The sequence below is a fragment of the Buceros rhinoceros genome, unplaced genomic scaffold, assembly GCF_000710305.1.
Source record: "Buceros rhinoceros silvestris isolate BGI_N320 unplaced genomic scaffold, ASM71030v1 scaffold7688, whole genome shotgun sequence".
NCBI classification, from domain to species: domain Eukaryota; kingdom Metazoa; phylum Chordata; class Aves; order Bucerotiformes; family Bucerotidae; genus Buceros; species Buceros rhinoceros.
The window spans coordinates 9964-37615 of NW_010425097.1; the positions used below are offsets into that span (position 1 = coordinate 9964).

Consider the following 27652-nt stretch of genomic DNA (forward strand, 5'->3'; position numbering starts at 1 on the left):
CAGCAGGAGGCTGCCAGTCTTTAACCAAAATCTGAATGACAAACTTCATAACGGAAGTCCTGTGGTTATATTTTCTCAGCTTTCACTTGTTTCTTCTTCTGAAGATCGTGTTTTGGGAACTTTCTGAAGAATTATCCTCATTGTTAAAGCATCTAGTGCTTTTTCCCTTAAGTGTGTTTGCATGAAGGAAGGCAACCTCTTGCCACTGCTGAGCTATTAAAAAACAAAAGAAGAAAAAAGTTGAAACAGAGGGAATTTTCATAGCTCTATTTCTACAGTAAACAGTAAGTCCTAAAATTTTTCAGTGGGAGAGCATGCCTTTTCTGAAAATATCTGGCTAGGAATCAAATTATGAGGGCATAGTTTATTCTTGCTCAGAATAAGTCTGTGGAAAGACAAAAGGACTAATTATGGTCAGAGGTCTTCTGTCCCTGGATTTATTTCTTTTGTGTCTTTTTTTTTTTTTCCTCTTGATATTTAGGTTAGGGTGGGTTAACAATTAACCTTCTGCAAGGCCACCTTTTTCTTTTTTGAAGAGGTGACAATAGTTCACTTTGCGCTATACTACCTGGGTGAAAACTGTATGAGGAGACTTTTTTTTTTTTTTTAATCAGGATTTTTACTGGATTTAGAGTAATTAGTGATTTATTTGTTAACGTTCTTTTATATTACTAGTCATACGCAGAGCTTCGGCTATATAATCTTAAATTGTGATGTTGGATTTTTTTTAAAAAAATAGAAATTCACATCCAGAATCATGTTATAATGAAACTAAGTCAAATTTAGTACATTCAAACACAAACGGTAGTCAACAAACTGCTGTGAGAGCTACTGTTTGTGCTCCGTACCAGCAACAGGCTTGCTCCTATGTCAGTTTACAAAGGACAGAAGGCACCCTTCCTCTGAAGAAGCTTTGTTTTTCATATCTGCACTGAGTTTAGACTAAGTACTGGAATGAAGCTCCCAGCTTTAAGATTACAAAAGCTAAAACCGTACAAGTAAATGTTTTGTATCTCTGTGAAGTAACAGTACTGTTATTAAATATTAATGAGAAATTTTACTGAGTAAAGATTTGAAACTTTTAATCCACCAAGAACCCTAAAGCTTTTCCAATTGTTACTTTCTCTTTCATTTAAATTAATCTTTGTGGTGCCTGGGAACTGAGAAACGTAGCTTTAGAAGATCACAATGTAACATACGTTCTAAATCCATATTATTCTTATGGCAACCTCTTATGTTAATCTTTGTGCTCTTACTCAAGGATCTTATCTAAAACATTCCCTTGGAAGCTTAACGTAAGGAAAGGGGCTACTTTTAATGGTGCTTCTTCGCAAATCATTTAAAGCTTTATTGATCTAAGGTAGTACCTTCAATTATACCAGCAAAAGGAAATGAAAAGCTTGTAGCAGAGATATTTACAGCTTCTTGAAGATACTCACCAGAGAACATGGACTTTATTCTCTAATGTGCCGGATAAAGAAGGTGAGCTTCAGAAATTCTGGTCTTACTGCTAGCGATGCCAGATTGCTTTGTGGGATGTGAGAATTTCGACGCTGCGCAGTTATGTTGGCAATGGAGATGTTCTTACTTCAGTAGCACAGTTGAGAATACTTTATTTGCGTTTCTAGCATGTGTATTACAAACAGTTCAATGGACTCTGATGATATTAATATAACAACGGATACAGAATACTAATACAGAGAAGGTAATCTCTGAAGTTACTAGCATTGATTACTCTCTGAAGTGTACCTTAACATGCATGCGTGAAAAATATCGTGCAGATAGAAGGGTCGCACAGACGAGTAACTTGTGCGGAATTAATCTCGTCTGCTGTTTCAGTGCATTGGACTTGCATAACCAATCTCCCTAGTTTATAGAAATTGAGAGTTGTCCAACATCCAAATAGCAATTTTTACCATCTGGAAATGATTAAAATCAGTAACCTTCTGGCTGAATCTTCTCTCCCTCCCCTGCTTTTACTAGCTGTGGAGAAAGCGTTGACAACGCACTTTTGATATATAACTCTTAACTGGCTAAAGCTAAATGAGGTGGATTCTACCTTAGGAAGTATTTGAGGTTTTCTGTGTATCTATTGAGCCTTTCTAAGCACAGAGAATACTTGTTCTCAGTTTAAATTTAGCTTTGGAGTTTGCTGTTTCTATTTTAGACCTGCAGAAGGGCTTTGGTGTGCACCAGTAGTTCTAATAAAAGAATGCTACCTTTTCCCCTCAAATACTGCCTTGCTTATATACACTGTGATAAACTTACTTTTTTTGCATGTATTTTTTTTAGACTCCTCAAATACAAAATCCATCATGTAACACCATATGGATACCCACGCAGTTGTCACACAGCTGTCAGCTTCTAGTGTTTGAGATGGTTTAGCTAGTAACCTGTTGCCTCCATCCCCTGTGCATACCAGAATGCTGTGGAGTGAGACTCATCTGTGGTTTCAGTGGGTTTGCAGCTATTTCTGAATTCTCACCATTCCTCTGCTTTCACTTAAGTTGGGTTCCAGTAAAATTTTAGGTGTTCACAGATTCATTTGCTTATTTTTTATGCTGGTTCTAATACGAACTTTTAAGTCCCGGTACCTTACCCCAGTTTGCTCTTACAGTCTCTTTTCAGCCTGCATTTATCTGCTTGCTTTTCCTGGTCACTTTAGCCTACATATTCCCTGGCCTTTAGCTCCTCATTCTGCACTTGGTAATCCCTTCTCCTCACATATTGTTTCCAGTGTTCGCAACATTAAACCTGAAGAGATCAAGACACTGCTTTCCTTTCACTTTTTCCAAGAAGTATTCGTTTGTCACGTTTCAGCAAACTTTCACAGTGAACCTAAATTTTGCGTGATACTTTTTTCCTGGCTCAAAAGCGCATGTGTTCTAAAACCAGGATGTGTTAGATAATCTTATCGGTAGGGGCAATTTTTGTTAGAACAGCTTTTTATAATCTTCCTGGAACTTGTGTGATGTTTAGACTTTTCTTCTCCTTTCTGAGATGTAAGAGAAAATATATGAATCTAGTCATGAGTCTTTGGATGCTGCAGAAACTGCCTGAAATAAGTCCACAAACTCTTTCTTAATTTAGCTCCGAAACTGAAATTTGATCTGTAGAAGTGCTATTTTTATGAAGACTTAGCTGCCATTTCTTGTTCATCTATTAGTAGTAACAGAAGTAACAGATTCCTTAGTTCCTCATGTACGTCCTGCTTCTCAAGTTAACTAAATTACTATGCAACTTGTGCAGAGGCAGCCCTCCTGTTCCTGTGACCTCTGCAACAGTGATCAGTAAAACCTCTATGTTTGAGGTTTGAGTTTTGCCTGCTGTCTTCTCTTAAAGTGGTTTGGATTGAATTTTAATCCTCAATGCTGTTCTATAAAGAAGAGAAAATCTTTAAAAGAAGGCAGTTTTAAATGTTCGGCAGAGCAAAATGGCAGTTTTCTTAAGAGGCAAGAATTTCTTTCTTATTATCCAAAGAATACTATATATATAATTTAGCATTATAATATAGTGTATGTAATATACATACTGTCTATCTATGTAGATAGGTAGTATATATATACTATCTATATAATCCTAAAGAAAAGCTTTTCTCTCTCTGCAAACCTGAATGTAGAAATTTTGAGAAGAAATTGACGTCAACTGAAATCCATATCAATGTACAGATGAATATGATGCATGTGAAATACATATCAATATACTTTTTAAAACCACATAATAATAAAAATAGCTAAATTGAAAGGAAAGTAGGAAAGAATATTGATTTTAAGATTCTGTAGAGTATCCGTCAGGCTGGTAGGGAGAGATTCAGAAGTGAGGAGAGCTTATCAATGAAACATCAGGAGACATTATCTTGCCCTATTATAATGCTAAAACAAAAAATTGAGGACAAGAAAATAGTACCAACTTGCGCATACAGATCTTTTCCTGTTATAAGATCACCCTAGAATTTGCTTTGATAAGAGCATTATGTCAGCAAAAATATTTCTTAATTGAGGGAAAAAAAACCTAGGAAGTAAAAAGATGTCTTTTTATAAATACCACAAGATCCTTAGAAGGGGGGGAAATTTATTTTCTCTCTATAATACAGTTGCCTAATGGAAGTAGGAGCCAAAGAACTGAGGCCAGAAAATACAGGTGGCATTTCGTGTTCAAATTTGTCCTCCCTTCCCTTGAGAATAACACAAAAATACCATCATTGAAGATCTGAAAGAAACGAAAGGGGTGTTTGTGAGCCATAGTTTTACTTAAGGAGAAAGGAGATACTGTATGATGGAGAGGACATGGAATGGCAGATTCTTTGGGTTAACGTAGACATCTATGAAATGTTCCATAGGCAAACCTGTCAACGAGCTGAGACCAGAGTACCAAAGGTGTTGGTTGCATTCAGTTACTTATTTTACCTACTAAATTGTATGGACAAGACAGTACTAGGCTATTTCGCATGCCCCAAATGGGAGAACAGAACAGGTTTTAGTTTAAAACTTCTTTTTAATTGGACACACTAAACATAAAACTTACCATCTTTGGGATTCTAGACAAGAACTACATTGTAGCTTGGGCTTCCCCCAGATGCAGAAAGCTTATCATTACTAACATATACTCTCTTACAAACGAGTGTGTCAAAATAAAAAATAACCTCAACCATGGTTCTCACTTCTGATTCAGAGCAGATCTGGAATGGTTGCTTGGTATCTGAATAGGTGATTACCATCTCTTCTGGTGGTTTCAGGCCTGCTCCAGAATATGAAGGAATTGTTGCTGTCATTTGCTCATGAGCAGGAAAATTAAAGTTAGGGCAAAGCTCGTGTGTAAGTCTGCAGCATTGGAAATGGCAGCAAATTCTTTTTTTTTTTTTTTTTTCCCCTTCAGCGCCATGCTAGAAAATTTTTCTTTCCAAGACGACAGTAAACTGAGCAATCAAAGCTTGGGAAATCCTATTCTAGTTTGTGCTCTAAACCAAAAATGTACGTAGTATTTAAAAATTTTTAAAGTAGAATTAATAGGCAGGCTTTGTGATGGATGGATACAAGCACTTCAGGAAAGATGGGCTCAAAAGACAAAGATGGGTAAGGTTTCTCGTTGTGTGAAGAAGTGTTTCGGGCATATCAAGGTCTTTTCTGGGATAGATGACAGCGTGCCTGAGAGCCTGTGGTTCAGAATTAGAGGTGAGACCAGAAACTGTGGCATTGTACTTCGTTGTAGACTATCTGATCAGGGTGGAGGAATGGTCAAAGCCTTCTTTAAATAGCTGAAAAAGTTTCTGGATCACAGACCCTGGTTTTGCTGGGGGATTTTAACTTGCCTAGCATCTGCTGGAAGGGCAGTGTGGTGGGATGTCGGTGGTTCCAGAGATTTATGGAGAATGTCAGGGAAAATTTCTTGATGTAGGTGCTGGAAGGGCGAGCCAGATTATTATTATAATAAATGGCTACAGCAGCCATGGGATAGTGGAGCTCAAGATCATTAGTACATTGTGGGGGAAGGAAAGTAGCGGTAAGACCTTCAACAGAGAATATTCAAGAAACTGGTTGGTGGAGAGCTCGTGGGAAACAGTTCTAAAAGGCAAGGAAAATCTGGCAGGCCTTTAAGAACAGCATTCTCCATCTCAGTGCTTGAGAAGGCAAGCAGACTTCTCAGGAGACTGGCTTGGCCAAGCAGGGAGTTCATGATGGAGCTCCCGTGCAAAAAAGCAGTATACAGGAGGTGGAAGCACACACAGGCTGCAGAGGAGGAATTTAGAAACATTGGTTGGGTGAATCTGCGTGGTGTTGGGAAATACAGAGCTCAGCTGGAGCTGAGACTTGCAATGGGAGCAAGAAGGGCTTCTGCTGCTACTTTGGTTGTGAAAGGCTGAACAAGGAAGTATGGGCCTGTTACTGTGTGGGGCAAGTAATTTAGCAGAAGTCGGAGGTGCTCATGCTGCCTTTGTTTTCCCCAGCAAAGTCTCCCAGTTCTTTTATGTTTAGTGAAAGGGTTGAGGAAGAAGGTGAATTACCAACAATGGGTGAAGACTGAGTTGAGAATTACCCAAGAGAACTTAACCCATGTGGTTAGTGGGACCAGATGGGCAGCATCCAAAGGTATTGAGTCTTTGCGGCAGAACAGCTCTTGATTGTCTTTGAAAGGTTGTGGAGACTGGGGGAGGCACTTGGTATAAAGAGAAGGGACCAACGTTTTTTTAGATTAAAAGAAACAAACAAAAAACCCACCTCCAACTAATTTTACCCACAACTGGAAAATCCAAATGTGATTTCCATGCATTTCCTGTAATGCTTAAGCTGAATATATGCTTTGATCTGATTTTCTTTTCATGTGCTGGTAGACATAAGATTAAGATACAAATTTAGGTATGTGTTTGTGCACCTAGTGGAAGTATCTGAACTCCCACTATAGTCAATGGAAATCTAGTCAAGGAATAGAGGGGAGTTCAATTTATGCTTCTTTGGGAGATGACAGGTACGCTTCAGTCGCCTAAGCATGAGCTCCTACTGCTAGTGGTGATGTCTGTGATGCTGTGCCTTACCTCTGGCATCTGCTGTAGGAGGTGTGCATCTCTATCAATCCGCTGTCATTTCTGCCAAGACCGTGTGAGTGGTATCCCACTTGAAGAGTTTCAGCCTTAGGAACCTGCGTGACAAGTTTGCCTTTTCTTTGTAGCAGGTCTTGTTTTACAGATTAAAAAAAAAAAAAAAGCCTGTCAGACTGTTGATAAGAAAAAAGACAAAAATTTAAAAAGTGGAAGTACCAGATGAAAAATAAATTGTATCAAGTCCAGGAGTAAAGATTTCAAAATTAGAGCTTGAACTGTGATGAACTGCAGAAGTTTAGCCAATCATGCTGAAACTATTTTGGTGTTCAAAGTTGAAATAATGCTGAAAACTTTTGCACTGACGCATGTTTAAAAAAAACCAGACAAACCCAGGAAATATTTTTCCGGTATGTCCTACATACTCTTGAGTTATAAGATGCCCAGGGAAGGAGCAGTTCGTACTAACAAAGAATTAAAAAATACAATGTAATTATGAATGTCTTGCTGACCTTGGTGTTATGGAGTCAACAATATCTTAAACCATAAAGGTCGCACAGGTTATCTTCCTTCTTTTTCCACTTTATCACTTGTATTTCAAGTGTCTTATGCTATAAGAAATAATTAATTAATGCTAGTATTTATCCAGTGCAGCATTACGCTATTTATGAAAGCTTTACTTTTATTCTGCAAATTTTTACAGTTTCTAGTATTAATGGACAAAAAAAAATCAAATAAAAGAGGACTGAGGTCGGAAACCAAAATGACATTTATTGACATAAATGATACATTATTGTCATTTCAGTGTCAGAAATAATTTATAACCATTTACTGAATTCGGGTTCTGTTTTACATCTAGGGTAGGGATTAAACCATACTGTTGAACTATAAAATTATACAGGTTAGTGCTATAACAGGATGAAATGAAGGCCAGATTATTGATGAAATTGTTAACAGTAATACTAGTTTACCATGGAAAGCCAGAATAGCTGCATTTACAGTATTTAGAAGCTGCTTTTTATTCCGGATCCTTTTCATTACACTATTGTACAGATTCTTTTTAACTACAAATTTATTATCTTGCTTGAAGAAAATTATTAATAAATGTGAAAAATCCATTTGGAACATTGAAAGTTTCAATGCTAACCCCTATTATCAGCTTAGTGGTTAGCAGAAAATACCGAGTGTGTTCACTTCCTTCAGATGTTCTTTTCAGAATAGTATTTTGGGGTTTTAGGAATGCTTAAATGCTAATATTATAACCTTGTCTTAAAGAAACTGCTAATCCCCAATGTTTATGGCGAGCCAGCATTCGGCATAATGAAAGAGAGGAGTCAGGGAGAATCTTCAGCCTAGAGATGAAGCCCCCCTCCGAGGCTTCCTTGGGAGCCTAGGGAAGGTGCTTCCTCCATTTATGCAGGGGTGACTGAGAGCACCTTAGCTTTAGTCCTGCTCCGAATAACTCCGTGCACCTCTGCTGATCTTAAATGAAAGTGTGAAGGACTAGCCTGCTAGGCTAAGGTTGGCTTCTGTAACATTTGTGGAAAGTAGAAGGAAAGAAAACCCCGGAACATAAATGGTTAGATTGCAGTCTGGAGAGCCTCTGCCACCAACAGAGAGGGGACCCTTTGGTCTCTCTTGAGCCTGTCACGGGGGGCTGGGGCTGTTGAAAGGGGGGCCCCAGTCTGTGAGCTTGTGGATACAGATGGGCATCTCATTTGGCTTACAGATTCATCCGACGGTTGGGTGAGAAATGCTTGTCCTTTATGATTCCCTTACATGACACTTGATTTCAGCCACATGAGTGAAATTGGTAATGCCAGCCTTTACTCCTAACATATGAACAGACAACACAGTTGTTGCAAGTATTCATGAAAGGCACAAATCAATCAGAGAAACTGTTTCGATCTTCTTGCACTTTTGAAAAAAGGCTCGCTCTATCATTGCACGTGCTGACTGGTCATTTCCTGACAAACTGGTAGCTAATGGTTCCAGCCTTTTCTTCTTTCCCCAGTGGAGTAGATGAGTATTTACAGCTGTTCCTCCTTGGAAGTCTTCTAGTGGTTCCACAGTTTTCTCTGGTCCTCCTCTTGTTCTTCCTTAACTAGGAAACAGTGTGGCCATCTTCTTTAAAATGGGCATATGAAGTATATAAATCTCTGTTCTGCTTAGAGTCTTCTCCTGCACTTAGCTGGTTAGTAAATAACATTCTACTTGTAAGAGACATAAGACTGATTTATGGTGATTCATTCTAGATGCTTCGTCTCAAGTAAACTGTAACGTATGTGTCAGAAAAATTCTAATAAATTTTCCAGTGAAAAAAGGTATTGTGATAACTCAGACATACCATTCTGTCATTATTTACTAAAGGCTCTGTCTATTTAAAAATAAATAGGACTTTTGGATTAGGAAGTAATTTCCTGAAAGTTCCACTATGCGAAGTGTGATATTTTATAGACAAACCAAGTGTGGGGTTTTTTTGACTGAAGAATAGGAGAATTACAATTTTCTCAAGGAAGACATACAAGACTAAAACAGATAAACACCTCTTGAGGGAAATTCCCCTGAGTATTTTAGACGCACAAGAGTACACAGTGCTGTGATTGATATTTCCTAATGTCAAACAGTTTGAAAGAAGAAATTGAATCCATCATCTTGCATGTCTCTCTTTTTTTCTACAGAGAATGTTCTAAGATCCTCCACTAGATTTTGAAACTACAGTTGCAGAATTGCCAGCATGTCAGATTAGAGGTCTTGAGGACAGGAGGCTGCGTTCTGGTCTGGTAGAGCTGTCCAGAGGTAGCAGTGCATTAAGGCAGAATGCAGATGGCGTTAGGCCAGTGGCGGGTCTTAAGGACCTGATTTACATGCAGGTACCAATGACTGTTACCTCTTGGAACTTGCATTGCAACACTGCTTGGCCTCAGTTTAAAGACTTTTGTAGTGACAAATGTTGCATTTATGATAAATTGATAAATACTGACTAAAATCTTAATATTTTCCGTTCTTCTTTTACAAGTAATTTTGAAAAATTAGTATTCCTGGGTTTTTTAAGTTTCATTTTAAGCGACTCCCAAAAATTAAATGCTTTATTATCTTATAATGGTTTCATGGGCTTCTGTTGCCTTGCTGGTGATTGCTTAATGTTATTTGACTTTTGCTAGAATCAAGATTATTGAAAGATCTATTCTAAACCCTTTAATGTTGAAGGCCATAATAATGCTTATACAAGTTGACGTAAAATCATGCTGCTTTGTTCAGAAAAAACATTAGCCATGGGATATGTTTGGCTGATATTTTTTGTAATTTTTTAATTGTGTGCCTTTGTGACAAACTAAATTGTATGAATGTAATTGTGGATCAGTGAGGATCAAATCAGAGTTTTTCTTGCTTCTACATTTTTTTATAAAATGTAAATGTTATTTATGAGAATGCTGTTGATTAAACATTTTCTAGCAGAAGTTAAGCACGCTTATCTTTGGGCCTTACAGCCTTATACTTGTACAGACGGAAGACACGAGCCAGTCACAGAACATGCCATATCAAATCTTAATATGCCGCTTAATGTATAAGCGTAAAACCCTGATGTGATGTGCTAGATACTGCTTTAGCAGCACTGCCTGAGTAAAGGCAGCAGCAACATGCTGCTTCTCCATGGTACATGCTCAATATTAACTATTTCCATCTCTACTCATGTCTGTGAATTTTTATGAATGTTTATTATTTCAGTCGCTTTAAAAAAAATCCGTGATTGAAAAATTCCTGTAATCATGTAGGGTGAAGCCATAAAATTCTCGCTGAATGATGAAACTTTCTGAAGGACATAACCTTACCTGTTTTTCAATAATCTTTTTGAGTACTTATGCTTTGTGTCAAATCTTCCTTGATATGCAAAAGAAAAAGGGAAAAAAAATCCTTACAGAAACCTTTGAAACAAAATAGGGAGAAACGTTTAAAGAGGTTTTTTTGTCTCATGCTATTTTCAAGAACAGCATGTAGTTTGGTAGGATATGTTTTTCTTTCCAGGGAAGAATGGTCATAGTTCTAAGATCCTGAGTTATGCTAGGAGCACCTTTATCCTTGAGTATTCTCATCATCAACATTAAGGATTTTTCAAGAAAACTGAGATTCCTGCAGCTTCGGAAAAGCACTGTCATGTCATATAAATTTTATGTAGAGACAATGGAAAAATAGGGGAACTCTGTCTTTTAAATGAAAGAAAATGAAATGTTTTCAAATCAGGGAACTCTTCTACTTTGATACTGGTGATGGGAAACAGCAGGTGCTGCAGTCTTGTGAGGAAACTCAGGAGACAAATCTCTGGGTGGCTAGCAGAAGAGCTGAGAGAACTGCTCAGCTCTCATGAGGATACTCACCTCTCATCCGTGGCTAAGTGGACGGACAGTAAGTCACATTTTTTTCTCCAGAGGCAATTTCCATGCCTATTTTGAGGTAAAGGAAAGGAATGAGCCCTAGCATGATGTCATTCCATCGGGACTGGAAATATCCAGGTATTTCCTTCCTTTCTCTCCCTCCGTATTTATATATAAAGCAAATAGAACAGGCATGGACTAATGAACTTTTGTCTTACCTTTATGAAATAGTTTGTACATGGAGAAGTATTTTCTCCCATTTTAGCCATGTGGGGTCTGAATAACCAGTTTGTGTATGTCCTTAAATTTTACACGAAGTGTTTTCAGTAACATTCATCTGCTGTTGCGTATTTAACTGTAGAACAGTGCTTTTCCTATAGTTTTATGACATAGAATGTTTGTAATACACATCCTCAATAAGCAGAGGCGATACCATTGCTAAGAGAGGTTTGAGTTGTGCATTTGCAAATTTGCCATTGCCTCAGAAATTAAAGTGAAATATTGAGGCCAGAAGTTTTTAGTAGAACAAGATAATGAGATGCTTGGTAATAAATGTAGCTGAGTGAAGCAAAACTACAGCTAAGTGATGTCAAATTTTCATACTTCATGATATAAGCTGGCAATAGTAAGAAGCGGAGATCAGAAAAGATACTGTGTGTTCCAGAAAGAGTACAGAATGTTTAAGTTTACATGAGTGTTTTTTCTTTCCTTGACTTTCGTTGAAGTCTCAAACACCGAATCAGCTAGAAACAGCTTATCTACCTAGGTGTGCGTTAATCGGGTGCGAGAATTCTCCATGCTAGGAGTTGGATGCTGAGCTGCTGTTTAAGCAAGGTTTCCACAATCAGGCTGAATGTTGTTTTCAGTACAGTTCTGTCCAGAGTATAGTCTCGAAAAAACCCTTCTGAAATGCAAAAGAGACACTTTAAAGAATGCAACTCTCCAAAACAGACTTGTCAATTTGGCCTGTTTTTGATGAACAGAGAAAGAGCTCAGATCCACAAAAAAGCTCAGATTACTGAAGTAAAGATTTAAGTAACAAAGTTTAAATTTCGTCTTTAAAGAACCATTTCAGATTCCCACAGGAATATGAATTTTCGCTGCTGAGTTCCATCATTGCTCAAAGCCCTGCTTTTCTTTGTATCCCTAATTCTGTCTGTCTTCTCAGGGCTTAGCAATGTGATACCTGTTTGCTTTGCACCTAGTGCGAGTCAGTACTTGTTTGAAACTTCAGGTTTGGCTTACATCATCAGACAGCTCTAGCATCTGTCTCTTAATCCAGGGAGTACATTCTTACCACCCCTACTATGTGCCTGCTGAATTGGTCCATGTGGAAATGTAGTCCATGTTTTCCAGTCTCCTTCTGTATTATTTGGTGTAAATGACAGTTACAGACAGTGGCTAGTCAAAAGCTGTGCGGTTTAGTTTGTTGCACGGTCTGTGTGTGCCGCTTATCTGTGATATCATGCAATACAGAGGAGATTGACTTTGTACGGCTTACTTCCCCCAAGGACAGATATTCTATATATGGTCGACCAATTGAAGAAATTTTTTTGAAATTTTCTCTTCTTAGATTTCTCTGTAAAACTTGGTTGAAACTAGACATCTAGATTGGCATTACTAGTAGTGCTGGCCAATGGAGAAACGGCCTTTCAGATTAATTCTTTCTTTGGATACTAGTTTAAAAAGTGATCAATGAGGAGCTACTGTTTTTTATGTCACCTCATATAAGCTTTTTAGTTGGTTTTGAGTACTCAATGGATAAGTGGGAAACACGCACTAGGCTTCATTGTTCTGCCTGATGGAGCACTCTGAAACCCTGCTGTTATGCAGGTGTTCCACGTCACAGGGAAGTTATGGACTTTTTGATAAGCAGGTGCATTGTATTTAAAAATCTGTGCACAGCAATCTTCAGTATCCTTGTATCCATCTTAGCCTTGGCTTGACTGCTTCACCAGTATCTGGTTCCTAGAGAATACCGTTTAGATAGGTTGAGGTCCTCCAAGAAACCTAGACAAGGATGTCCCTCCCTAAGGAGGAACTAAATGTTACTAGTACAGCTCCTCAAAGCGCTTAGTGTCTCGTCTCCTTTTGGTGGGGTTTCACTTCAGATTATTGAAATATATTATTTGCTGGGTTTTTTTAAGATAGGGAATATGTCATATATAAATTCTTGTTTGCTTAATTATGACAGCATTAATAACTTAAATGAAGTAATGCAAGTCTTAAACCTTTTCAAATGAGAATTGTTTAAATGTTACAGTATTTTGAACTGTTTGGATAGCTTTTTCTTCTATATGTGTGTTGCTGAAGTATTTATATTCCTGTTCTTCATAGAGCCGCTCAGGCTTTAAATAGTGCGAACAGTCAAATCCTACAGGATGTTCAATAGCATATCTTACATCTCTGCAGGACTGTTATCCAAGAGCTTTTAAAACTTAATTTCCAAAATAATCACATTCACTACATGTGAGGGACAGCATCACATGGCAGAGAAACCTCGTGGACTGGATTTGTTGAATGGTGCAGAATTGTTGTCTGTGTGAGGCAACACCTTTTAACATCTACATTTCTTTCATTACGGTGTTCCTTTTCTGAAAAACCTTTCAGAGGGTAAATTAGCCTCACAGTAGCCAGTTACCTAACAGTAACATACCAGAAGTCACATAAGCTAAATTTACTCACCCTCTTAGCAGTGTTTCTTCATGGTGCTAGTAACTATTACTACTATAGTTAAAGTTCATAAATGTAACAGTAGTATAACTTAGTAGTAACAATGCAACTAGTAAAATAGTGTGGTCAGTTTACTTTAGACTGTTCAGTTTGTAAGCTTCCTGAAAAAAAATTATTTTGGAACTGTACTTGATGTAAAAGCTGTAGACAAGCCTTTCAGAATAGCTCTGAATGTGAAATGCATGTTATCTCCGCAGTTCTGACATCCCTTTCTGTGCTGATCTGTAAACTGGTTGAGCAAAGGGTAGTGCTTGGACCTTGGACCACAGATGAATTTATGTGTTGTATATAGTTTGGTTACTTAGAGCAATACACGACATCATGCTTCCAAGTTTTTCTGCTAGATGAGTTGTGAGTGATGATTGAAGGCTTCTTAATTTTTTAAAAAAGCAAATATGTACAATACATGTATATATTCTTACGTTTGTTTGCAGACTCATTTTTATTTATTTTTATTCACAGAAGTATTCATAGTAGTATTCATTTAATTTTCAATTGATGCCTTAAGACATGATTCACTATCTACAGTAGTCTTTCCAGGTGCTTTTATTTTAAATGGGGTCGGGTGTTTTACAGGTTTATGTGTTGTGACAACTTGAAATACAAAATGGAGTAAATGTCTCTGTTATTCAACACTCAGTTATGAACATGTCTTCAGGTATTCCGGATGGGCTCCGCTTTTTTTATCACTGCTATCCCATCCAGCCTTCGCATGCTATTAATAGTGGGTTATTGTTATTTTTTTTAAATTTTGACATATGGAAGAAGTGTATAAGCTAGATCTAGTTCGTAAAGTAACCCAAGTAGTCTCCTGTCTGCTCTCATGCCCTTACTCTGTGACCTTAAAGCTTCTTCCCCATCACTAAAATTCAGGTGCTGGATTGTTGTATGAACAGACCTGCACTAGTCATGTCATCTATGTTTTGGTCATGTGCTAAATTCATTTCTGCTCACATGACAAGAGAAATATCTTCATTTAAGAGAAAAAAGTGACATGTAATGATCAGGTTTGGTCTGAATAGAGAATACTAGAGGAATGTAAAGGCAGGCAGGTGTTAAGAAGTTATCACCTATGACCACATAGTAAGCACAGATTAATACTTTCAAATGCAGTTAATGATACTGGTTTTGGATAGGCTTCCCTTAAGACAATTTTTTTTAAGGAGGCACAGAGAATTTACTTTCCTAAAATCAAGTTCTTTGTGGATATTTGAACTTTGGAACCCAAACGTGTTTGGCAACCAGAATTACAAGTCTCATTGTAAGCCTTAGCCACATGCTAGTAGGGTATTTTCATTTCAGCTCACAAAGATAAGCACCCACAGTCAACTTTGGTCAGATAAAAGATTGTTTGACTTTCAGAATAGTAGCAACAAGAGTCACAGGAACAACTCTTCTGAAAATTTAACTGATATCTGGTAGAAGGTATTTAAACATGCATTTTTGGCATTTAAATTTGTTTTATCATACTGGGCTTCCCAGTTGTGACAGATCTGCTACATGTGGTTTTGTACTGCATTTGGCCGGACCACTGAGTTATTTACCAGATTTTTAATTAATTTTGTTTTGCACTGTGAAAGAAAAAAAAAAAGTCCAGAGAAATTTGTCTGATACACAGAGGAAGAAAATCAAGAGAAAACACAAACCGAATCTTGCTTATCCCTTTCTTTGCTTTTGTTTTGCAGGAGACGCATGAAATTGTGGCTATCAAGAAATTCAAAGACAGTGAAGGTAACCTTTTCTGCTGCATAATCTGTCATGTCAGTAACTATGTTGTTAACACCTCTCCAGTTAAAATAAGAAGTCTCATATATCAAGACATGACTTAAAAATGATAATGATTTATTAGTACTGTTAATATTCAAGGCACTTGATCCTTCATACCTGCCTGCGGATTGCGTTATACACTCCAACTAGCTAACTACCTTTCTTTCTTGGTGCATCTATCTTAGTACGTGTGAGATTCTGGTGCCGTACACGGCAGTAAGATCTACCACTTGGAGACTGGATCAGACAACGGTGAAAACTCCTCTTGTAATAGTGGTTTGCAGAGTCTTTGGGCTTTATCACCTTTCATCTGTGGGAGAGGATCTATGTGTTAGGGGACTTGAAAGGGAAAATGGAGGAGACTGAGGGAAGTCTCTGGGAAGTTTAGTGGCACAAATAGGAATGGGGAGCTCTCAGGGATCGGTGGGAGGATTTGGGGAGCTGGGTGGTGAGGCAGCAGCTCTGCCCTTCCATCAGCAGGCTTCACTCTCCACAAGAAACTTGCTCTTTGCCCCCTCACAGCAGCCCCTTATGTACTTTAGAGTGTCCCTGAGTTTGCGGAGGGGGGAAAGAGCTGACTCCTGCAAAGCTGGTAAAGTAGGCTGCAGAAGACAGGACACGTGGAAATTACTGCCAGTGCTGCAGACAGTTATTCCTCTCCTAGCAGGAACAAACCCAAGAATCTGTACATGACAACACTATCTTTCTGACCTGCACTTATCGGGGGACGGTGAATCCCAGTGTCCTATCACAGGTAAAGCTGGCTATCAGCCCCGAGAACAACTGTCTGCCTTGCTTACATCAGAAGTTAACCCTGATCTCTAATGACCTAGCACAAACCAAAGAAGGCAAGTATGGAGTAATAAGAGGAGTCACCCTGGTCTGAAACGATGCAGCTATTTCCCAAGCCATATACCAAGGCTTTAGTGGAAAGCTAAAAATATGATTTAAAGAAGCAGCAGTCACTTTATTTTAGCAAACTTCTCTGTTATTGTTATAAGGTTCCTGGTGGCCATGGAGGTGTGGCTGGTTACGAGGCCTGTAATTTTCAGTCCGTTAGACACAGCGAAGTCTGATTTGTGGCTGTTGTTTTATGCAACACAAACTGTTTGCCTTACAGCTGGTTTTGACAGACACTTGAAGGGTATATTTGATGCATTTTTTTTAGCTCTGCTATTCAGAAATCTGTTTTAAATCCCTGTTAAATCATGTAGGAGGTAATTTAATTGTGTTGACCGTCTTGACCAAGTCATGAGAGTTACTTAAGAATTGCTTTTTGGAATGTAGTGTGGCTATTCAGTACAGATCCTAGGCAAGGAATCCCAGTATTAAGCCTCAAGCAGGATTATTACAGTAGCCTGTCGACCAAAAAATGAAGAAAGAAAACGCAGCATTGTCATTAGGTCTGGCTTTCCAAGAGTATTATGTAATATTGGTTTACATGACTGACTGCTTTTCAGAGTTGTAGCTGGTTGTTTACAAGTTTCTGGAAATACAGCAAGTTCTTTTGATGGATTTGATTCAGCTCATTTCACATCTGTCTTGTTAATACGGTAGTTCGTTAGAAATCTGAATATACTGTAATTGTTTCTATTGCTATTTTTATTTCACTGAATTTTTGCTGTTGTTTGACATATGCATGCTAAATGTACTAGAAAAGTGTGTCTAGTTATAGATGAAATTAGGTAATCAGGCTGATGCAAGTCAACACCGAGCACTCAGTTTTAAAATGGAATGATTTAGATTGCTCTAAATGATATATTTTTAAATCAAAACATTTGTGATAGTAATATTTTGTTTTCCTCTTCCCTCCTGCTACACTTCAAATTTTTTTTTCTCTCTTCTGACAATGATTATATGCATTTGCGTGACCAGTGTTAATCTTTCTCCCCTGCAAACCTGTTTTTGCCTTTTGCTTGCTTGGAAAAATAATTTCTCTTCTTTGTTTCTTCTTCTCTATCTCTGACTCTATCTCTTGGTGGTACATGACCTCCAAATGTAGCTTTGAATTTATGCAGTTGTACCCCATTTGATATCCTCCTGTTGTGGCTAACAGGTCTAAGAGATTAAGAACTCTGTTTCTACATGTGCATTGGCACATGCGGTGAATTAATGGGTTTCATTTTACTGAACGAAAAATAAAACGTAATGTAATCTGGTTTTTTTGACGTTTTGTTGGTAGCATCCTTCAACCAGTCAGTTCAGCTTGATCATAAGCAGTGTACAAAGCTTTAGTAATACACTTTCCTGAACAACTTTCAGAAAACTAAATTGTCAAAACAATGGTTAAATCTCTTGACGCTGCAAAAACAGATTCAAGGCTTCCTTAAATCAATACTTGCTCTACTGCCCTCTGTGGCTGCTACACTGATCTGCAGTACTGAATTATCGTTGAAAAGCCTTGTGGGGAGACTTAACGGACTTATGAATCTGTTTTTCAGTCTTAAAATTTGTCATGGCTCTTGGAGAATAAAATTATTTTAGAATCAAATAGTTTTCTTTGACATTTTTCAGACATGAGCTTTGCAATCCGGTGTTTTTGCTGAGGATATACTAACCTTGCCAGTGCTTCATGCATGTATTTGTGGGGTGGAGTATGTATCTGTACAAATACATGCATATTTTTTGAAGGATATTAGTGCTCTTCATAATGAAAAATAGAGAAATGCAAATGATTTGTTTCTTAAAACTTTTTCTGTCACTGAAGACGTAGACGGTAGTTGACCAGGAGTCTGTGAGGTTGCCTAGTGATAGCACAGTCACCAGTTACCTCTCTTCCAGTGCAGAAACATCCAGGCAGCAGAAAGAGTCCACGCTGGAAAATAAGCCTTTTTCTTTTTAGTATCTAGAAACAGAGAATTTATTTGGGAGTTCAAAATAAAGATTTATAGCACTTGTTACTTGGGGAGCTTGTTTTGTTTTTCAGTAAGTTTTACTCTGTCACTTTTACTTTGCACTCTAGAAAATGAAGAAGTCAAAGAAACCACTTTACGAGAGCTTAAAATGCTTCGCACTTTGAAACAGGAGAACATAGTGGAGCTGAAGGAAGCCTTCAGAAGAAGAGGAAAATTATACTTAGTTTTTGAATATGTGGAAAAAGTGAGTTGAGTTTGCACTATCTTTGCCACCGTTAAGTCATCAGCTTAATGGAAAAACCTTTAAAATTACTTCTACTTTATAAATTAGAACAGTGGGTTTTTAAAAGAGGATTGGCAGAAACTTTAATACGATCCGAGTTGTTGTAATCAGACATTTATTGTTAGAAAGCAACACAGATAACTTTACTATTGTTTTTACTTTATGCGTTGGTATTTAAAAAAACCCAGAAGTTCTTCCATTTATGAGCACAAACATGCTCAAATTATGTAGACTGGAATACATATGATTTGAAGAAAAAAATCCATTCAGTCTATAGTCCAGTTTAATTGTGCAATGAATCTTGATGTGGACTTTCAAAATAAGATCATAGACTTTTGACCTTGAAATCTGTTTCAACTTTGTCCATCCCTCCCTGATAAAAATAGGATTTGTTTGTATATTCCTGCAATAAGGCCACTATCAATAGTTGCTTTAGAGGGATTTGGCAACAATCACTGTCATTATCTCCAATCCTGACCTCATTTGAAGCAGTTCCAGAATTTTCTTAGGTTGGCCTACTACTGCCAAGCATCCTGGTCTGTTTCCAGTGAGAAACCTGGAACAGATTGATTTTTCATTATTTTTGTAATCTTCATGATGAAGGTAGACCTTCCCTCTGAATTCTTAACCACTTAACATTTCTTCATGGGAAAAATCAGGTGGAATTCAGATAACATAGTAAAAATAAATGCAAGCTTAAATATATGCATCTCTATAGCTTTCATGAGATATTGTTCCCCTTACTGAAATTTTCATTTCATATCCTGCCAGCATGATGTTGCAGTCTAGCTGAGTGCTTAGTACTCTTCAGTCATTTCTCTTGTAAAATTTCCTCACCCTAAATACTGTGTCTCCTTTACCTCAGTTTACACTTTATTATGTCATAGAACTTTACTGCATAATGTGAGGCGACCTGTATTAGTCCACAGTTTGGCAGAAATTGGTTTTGTTTTTCACCAGCAGATCAGCAGCTTCTAATGTGGTAGATCTTACTTAGATCTAACATGCAAAGCGTGACTGGTTCCACCCATATTCCTTGTAATTGTTCCAGATGTGTGGAATGTCTTTGATCGCACATCAACTTAGAACATACATTTAATTTTCTGTTATAGTTGACTTAGCTAAGCTCTCTGTAGTGATGGGTTGAAAGAGCAGTGTAAGTAAAAGACACTTAATTCATCTGGTAAGGAGTATACTTCAAAAATTGGTAGAATCACTGGGCTGCAATAGCTAACATTATTTTCCTCAGAATGAAAGAATATAATGACAGAGGCAGACATCCTGTATAGTCTGTACCTAATGTCATTTCTATATAAGTGATCACTTCGTTTTCAGTTAGCTGTAGGATACTCCCTAGGTTAGTATTTATGCCCCTATGAGGCATTTTTATGTCTGTTACTTCATTTGCACTAAAAGGCTTTAACTATACCCATTTACACACAGACATGTTTTGATTCATCATGGCCCTGCTATGTCAAAGCAGCAGAACTAGCTTTATAATGAAGAAAACAGTATGTTAAAGCACAGTCGTGTATTTATAAAATGCTTTGGTTTACTAAACTTTTCATATAGCCACACGGACCTAGTGTTTCTGTTAAGCAATTTTTTGTAATTTAAAATGCTGTTTAGAAGTTTTATGGCAAGTGGTTTGATGACAATCTTTTAAGGACTTGTGGTATATTTGTGGTTCACCTTTAAGGATTATTATCTTCACAAGTGCTGAGAACAGCTAGTAGTATGCTTGTGATGAAAACACCCTCCTTGAACGTTAAACTACTGAGAATGATGGAAGTGTGTTATCTTCTAGCAACTAGTGTATAACTCTTTTAAATAATGTGTCTCTGAAACATTTAGAATATGCTTGAATTGCTAGAAGAAATGCCAAATGGAGTTCCACCAGAAAAAGTGAAAAGCTATATCTACCAGCTAATTAAAGCAATTCACTGGTGCCATAAGAATGATATTGTTCATAGAGGTAAGTGTAGTTCTCCACATGGCAATAAGCTCTGGGTGGGATTTTGCTTTCTAAGGAGAAAGTTGTTACAACTTCAAGTAATTTGTATTAACATAAATGTAAGCAATTGTTTTACATCAACAGGGAAAAAAAAAACATTGTAAATCTGACGAGGTCTGAGGTCTGCTGTGTGACTCCAGATCTCGTTAAATTTGTTACATATAAAGCCTGCTATCCATTCTCTCTCAGGTATGATATAAAGACCGTATCATATGGACAGCAATGTTAAACTGCAGTACAGACCTTGCCAAAGGAAAAAGAATTTTTTTAAACATTTCGTGTTTAGTGCTCAGTCATTTCACTTGTGACTCTGATAATAGAATATTAAAAGAAAAATAATGCAAAACTTAAAGCTTGGTTCCCCATGTTATACTACTTAAGGCAGTTCTTCCCAGCTCCCTTGAGTTCAGCTCTGTATATTTACTTGCTCCCCTGAGCTTCAAGTACTTAGAGAACATTTCTTGATGTGCGATTTAATAAAATTGTATTTTGCTTTGTGGCTTTGCGAGAGTTAACATTTCCAATTAATGTTTCCAATAAACTAAATTTTTCATACAATATGCTATTTCTATGTAAGGCTGATCAAACATAAGCAAGAGTAATTTTTGAGTATTTTTGTAAAATACAGTTTGAAAACTATACTATATGTGTACCACAATATCCATGTAGGAATAAAAAAACCAGGATTAAAACTAGACAACACATTTTTTTCTAAACAAGTGATAAGAGGTGATCAAGAAGTTCATCATAATTGAAAACTTTGAGCAAAGTACACAACATTTTATTGGTTAAATGGGTAATTAAATGTAAATTCTTTGTATTATTTTGCAATATGCAATATTCTGCATGTTGGTTTGCTGCCTAGGAATATCTGTAAGCACCTTTTATCTTCCCATATTTTGTTGGGAAACACTTTAAAAGACTTCAAAAGGCAGAAAATTAATTCTGCATGTTCATAAGCTGAATTGCTGGAAGCTGCTTCAGCAGTTGCTCTTGTAATGCCTCATTTATGATTGCATGAATATCTCTAAATATGTTATAATGAAATAATATTTGTTGACAAAGCTCAAAATTAAAAAGAGACATTAACAGCATTTTTTCCCTTTCTCTCTGATGCTCCAGATATCAAGCCAGAGAATCTTTTAATAAGCCACAATGATGTTCTGAAGTTGTGTGACTTCGGTAAGTTCAATTAATAGATACCTGCTTCTTACCTTTTTAAATAAAATCTCGTGCAGTACAGTGTGTGCTATTTAAAAGCCTTTCAGTGGTCAGAATTGATTGCCTTTTCAGGTTTGCGCTCGTACTTTAACTTGAAGGCTGTCTGGACTTAATTTGCCTACCATGTGAAATACCTGTATGAACCTGTCAGTAGAAACGCTGCATTTATCTCCTCCTCTACTTGACGAGGTTTTTACTAGCAGTGTTTTTGGCACCTGGCTGAGAACAGTGCAGATGATAAGCTGGCTAGAAGGCTCTAAAAACTGTAGGTTTATCTGACCTGAGTATTAAAAGAAAAGATAGCTCTTCCTATGTTTGGTGAAGGCACAGTAAACTTAAACTTTTTATATATTTTTTGAACTACTGGCTTTCCTGGATTGTTGTGTATTTAGTTATAGGTCTGCTCTTATTGTTATGGTAAGTAAGGAACCATGTCCGCATGTGGTTACTGACCGAGTGGCTGGAGGTTAGTGTCAGAGTTGTAGATGTCATGTAAACTCTGATGTTTCCTTGACCTGTCAATACTTGTTTAATGTCAGCTTTAAGGCTTTGAGGAATCGGCACCCAAGCACAAAGTGAACTTTGCCCACGTGAGTAATCCCCAGAAGACAACAAGTGGAGTGTACACTGTTCCAACAATCTGTATTTTTATTCTAAATGCTGCACAAACACAGAATAAAATATTGCTCCCTCTAAAAAGCTTACAGTCTGGCTTGGTAAATAAAAAAAAAATTCCATAGTGCTACCCAAGGGCACTTTTCAGTGAAAGCAGTTTAAAAGCTGTCATTTCAAACCTCTGCAATTTTGAATGAAAAAAAAAAAGAACTGGTGAAAAAATGGATTGAAATATTTTTCTAGGAACACAAAGAAGGCATTTGTCATTTGTTGTGCCGCTTATTTCTTTTAATCCTAAAGGCATTTTTATTAAGCATTCAGAAACAATAAGTGTTCTAGGAAAAGCCTTAGAAGATTTGGTCCATATGTGTCCTTTGAAATAAGGGTAATTTATTCAGCAGCGTAAGGAGCCACACAGCTCTGACAGAACACCAGGGTACTGGTGTGCAGTGACCTTGGCGCCTTTGCCTTTTTCATGTCCCCAGTCCGCACCACTGTGGCCGACCTCCCTGGCAGCTCTGTGCCCAGGCTGTCCTGGCCCTGTGGCTCATTGCTGGTCGGGCAGGACTTTTCCCATACCCTACACAGAGCAAACACCGCTGTGGTTGGCAGGGCCAGGTCTCTCCCAAGCTAGCACTCTTCCAGGGGGGTGAAGGCTGGTGTGCAGATCTCGCTCCCTCTCTACACCTTCCTTCACCCCTGCGCCAGTCTTTGGTATTTAGAGGACCCAACTGCTGCCTTGCACACAGTTTAACAATGAATTAGCGGGCAGTGCCTGCCCCTGGCCACCGTGTGCTCCAGTCAGGGCTAACAGCATCACAAGCAGGAACAGCCAATGGGGACATGAGTGGGTCCTGATGGGAACTGTTCACCCCCATCTCCTTCCCTGGCCATGCAGAAGACCCCTCCCTGGCCCTTGCCCTCCCTCCATCAATTTTTGGGCTTTTGGGGTTTTTTGGTGTGTTTTTTGTTTGTTTGGTTCGGGTTTTTTGGGTGGTGGGGCTGGTCAATGTCCCTCTGAAGTAACATGCACTGTCAGAGCTGGCAAATGCCATCACTGGCAGATTGGGATATGAACTTGTGGCAACATCGTCTGTGCAGCAGTATTACCTGAAAACAAAAAACCAAACACATGGTACAATCGTATTCTGGACATCAGTTTTCTGACTAGGGGTAGATGATACGAGTTCTGCTAGCAGTGATGTTCTGCGTGGTTGGTTGGCTTGGTCACTCAGAACGCTCCAGCCACATTCTTTTCCTGCTGTTGTGAAAGGCGTGCAATCACAATGTACTCGCAGCGCTTAGCACAATCCCAAGGAAGGCAAGTTGTTCTTACTGCTCATGTGGGTTAGTTTGAACTTTGATCAGTGTTTTAGATGTAGTTGAATTTAAAATTTCACGCGACTCTTAATTTGTGGTCAATTTTAATTTTTTAACCTTATTGCTAGTAGCTGAAGCTATTACTGCAAACCGTCTATCAGAACGGTATTAGCCACCAGTGTTTCCTGAACATATATAGAAAGGGTATGAGAATTTGCCTTTTAACATGGTTTATCATATGCTGTCTGCCAACCTAGCTTAATTCATGATTTGGAACACAGGTGCTTGTCGCATACAGTGCCACATTCCTCATGTGGTAACAAAAGCAAAGAAAAGGTCTATGCATCCATCCCAATACAGATATTGAAGTCACTGGATGTTTTTAAATAGCCCAGTGGACAACACAATTTGAATACAAAAGTTCATTTATTTTTAACAGACAGTTTTTCGTAGTCCTTGTGCTATGTGTTCTGTACATATCGTGCTAGATAAAAATCAAATTTAAAAATCAGATTGAATGTGGAGTTTGCCTGGACACATGTTGTGTGGGCGTCATTTCTGCCAATAGAAGTGGAAAAAAGGAACAGTACAAAATGCCGATTACAGCAGATGCATCTGACTGTTGGAAAAAGTTGGGCTTTCTAGCTAATGTGTTTGTTGTTTCAACACCAGGACTTCAGAATTACTTGTTTTAGCAATCTTTTAATCTCTATGATGTGTAAGCATAAAAATGGTGAAACACAGGACTGGAAAAGACCTCGAGAAATTCTCTAGTTCTTCCACCTACTCAAAGAAAGGATTAAGCATGTCTGTGTCATTCTTGACAGGTGTTTGCTTAGCTTATTCTTAAATTTCTGAATAATGGAGGTACCTTAGTGTTCTTAGGCATCTATTAAGGTACTTAATGTCATTAGTGTTAGAATGCTTTACTTTATGTGTAATTTAATTTTGCCTTATTACTCTATAAGAAACTGACAATCTTCTTTTTTTCTTACACCTTTCTTTGACATTTCTCCTAGCATGTTCTGAGTTGTTTAAAGTCCTTTCTTGAAATTTCTTGAAATGCATTTGCAAACTCTATTGCTTGCATAGTTACTCTCACCCAAATCACTTTCTGTCTTCATCTTCTAGTCAATCTATTCCTTCTCACTCTTTAGAGTTTGGTCTAATCTCCCTAGTTACCTTCTCTTATTTTTGTATCGAAAAATTCTTCCCCATACCTCAGCACAATTTAGAGGAAGGAACAATAAGCTAACTCCACTACAATCACAATTAGAAAAGTGATTAGAAAAGTATCGTAATACTTTAGAAATTAGAAAAGTATTATGCTTCCTTTAATTCTGTCCATCGTGTTTCAGAATGGTGTCATAGAGTCAGAGTAGTGGTGAATCCATCAAATAGTTTCTGCATCAACAATATACAGATGACACTGAAGCCCATGACGATAATTTTCCTTTCTGTCTGGCCACATCAAACCTGTGAGGCACCTAGCCTGTAAAGTTGGGGGCAGATTTTTTGGAGGACATTAGCTGCTGCCGATTTCTGGACATAGCAGTTCCTGACTGTGACCACCAACACGCTGGCCTGGAAGGAGGAAGATGCATCCTTGACTTGTTGATTGTTCTGGTGCACAAGGGCTCGTGGGCTGCCAGGCTCGTGTCTTAGATTATCACGTGAGTTTATTTGTGTCGTGGGGCTTCCCACTGTTCAATTTGGCTGTTCCATTTCTTCAGTGTAGCTTCTGGTTATCTCGCCCTTCTTCTTAAAACATGTGAATGAAAGATTTTTCACTGAAAAGATTAATCAGACAGGTCGTGTAATTTGAAACAGAAACAGTGCTGCCTAAGCAGTTCTAAATATAGTAATGTTTAGAATTTTACTCAATCTGAGTGTTACAAGAAATAAAAAATTCCTTTTCAGCTTTTCTCCAGCAGCATCAGTAAGGCTTATTAAACTCAATGGGAACAGATCAGAATTACTACTATTTTGGGACAACTTTGAAATATCTGTTCCTCATCATATGTGTCTTTTAGTTTACTGTTGAAGGTGGAGGTATCTTGCAAAAAGTAACAGCTGTAACCTATGTCGGTAACAAATTGATCGTTGTTTTCTCAAATTGCTAGTCTAGTAATAATGAGTCTGCATCCGAACCTTTACTTCAGCTTGGAGTAAATTAGTGTTCCACAGGGGAGTGAGTGGTGCTGGGCTCCTTCACATTAAGCTGCCAAATGAGATACGCTTTCTGAATGCTAAAACAAAAAAGAATTTAAAAAACCTTACAAGCGTTGTGTGGGAAAAGTACTTTTGGCAGCTTCCGCATAAGAGCTCACATATTAAGAAAAACAGTTATTGCATTTAAGTAGCACATATTGATTCCAAAAATGAAATTGTGCCTTACACCTCTGTAAAATAGACATTTTATTCTTTCTTCATCGTTCATGTAGTAATAGAAAGACTCGTGGTGATGTCACTGAAGCAAATTTTGGTCCAAGTTTTAATGCCATATCCCAGTAAGAAAGCATTTTCAAAATGTTGGTTCTGTATGTCAGTGCCAAAAATTTGTCTCTTTTGATCTCCAGTGAGGAGCCTACACGTTTGGAGTCTTGCTGCTGAGATCTCTCTGTCGTCAGTCTCACCTTCATATTAAATATTAAGTGTCTTATTTGCAAACAAATTCTTTTCTGAAACAGTGTCAGCCTCTGCCTTGGAGTGCTACAGTCCGGTAACACCATTACTGTGGTGCTCAGCTGGCTTTTTATAAATGGAGGAGAATGAAAACAAAAACAGAAATTATTTGTTCATCTGGGTTTTCCAGTATATGCCCTCTTCTCGCCATTGGTGATCTTTATTGTTTTGCATCAGGACAGAAGTTAAGTTTTGGTGCAATTGCAAATAAGTATACTTTTTTAAAATTCGTAACAAAATTATGTGGAGGAGAAAATTAATTTGGACTTAGCTTCTGATCGTAATTCACTTAAAAGCCTTGTTACGAGTTTGATGTGTGGGAAGCTGACACAAGTGGAATGAGCCAAATGCAGATGTAAATTTGTTTTTCTGATCTTTGGTAGGCTCCTGCCTGTTGTAGTTTGGCGAAGATGATTCCGTTCCTTGTCAGGTCAGGGAGGGAGTGCCCTTAGATGAGAATAATACATAACTTCTTGAAAAAAAAATTGAGTGCAGTGAGACTGTAGTAGTTAGGATCAATGACTGGAAAAGTCTAGTGCCTGTGTGTTACATTTCTAACGTTATTAATCTTATGCAAACAGCATCTCAGTGAAATTTAGTAGCAATAGTTCAATAGCTTGCATGGCGTACTGACAGGTAGCTTTTGTCAATCTGTTTTGATTATGTCAAAGCACCCCTGAAGACTGAGTGGTCTTTAAAGCAGACATTCTGGCTTTCGCTGTCGTATCAATAAAAGCTTCCAATTCAGAAGACAAGCAATTGTTGGAGACATCATTCTGCACTAGGGGTTGTAAACAATTTGCTTCTATATAAATAGGCGTGACTACTTCCTGCCAAAATCAGTGGTGATATGCATATTATATTTGAAATGGGATATAATCTTTCACACTGTTTATTTGACAGGCTTTGCTCGTAATCTCTCTGAAGGAAGCAATGCTAACTATACAGAATATGTGGCTACCAGATGGTACCGCTCACCTGAACTCTTGCTTGGGTAAGTGCAATTTGTAGAACTGCAGTGATAAATCTTGTCTAATTCTTTACGTTTTTTCAAGCACCTTGTGTAAGATTTACCCATGGAGAACTGTGCTTGATTTAAAGCGAAGATTTCAAGAAGCTTCCAGATTTTTCATTGATTTTTGCACATTTCCAGTAAGTCACATGAGTCATTGACATGTTGACCTGTCTTGAGTTGAGCAGTGTTTAACTGATTAAAATATGAACGTGAAGTATAACAGATACACTTCAGATTCC

General features: G+C 37.9%; 1 protein-coding gene across 1 annotated transcript in view; it reads left to right on the top strand.

Annotated features, from left to right (window-relative positions):
* The first annotated feature begins 5339 nt into the window (after nucleotides 1-5339).
* Nucleotides 5340-27652, top strand: part of CDKL5 (cyclin-dependent kinase-like 5) — a 59668-nt gene continuing 37355 nt past the window's right edge. Inside the window, exons 1-7 of the mRNA XM_010141019.1 lie at nucleotides 5340-5499; nucleotides 9239-9405; nucleotides 15324-15369; nucleotides 18368-18504; nucleotides 20398-20518; nucleotides 21680-21739; nucleotides 27302-27392. Coding sequence (XP_010139321.1) covers nucleotides 5340-5499; nucleotides 9239-9405; nucleotides 15324-15369; nucleotides 18368-18504; nucleotides 20398-20518; nucleotides 21680-21739; nucleotides 27302-27392 — 782 coding nt within the window. The remainder of the gene's footprint in view (nucleotides 5500-9238; nucleotides 9406-15323; nucleotides 15370-18367; nucleotides 18505-20397; nucleotides 20519-21679; nucleotides 21740-27301; nucleotides 27393-27652) is intronic.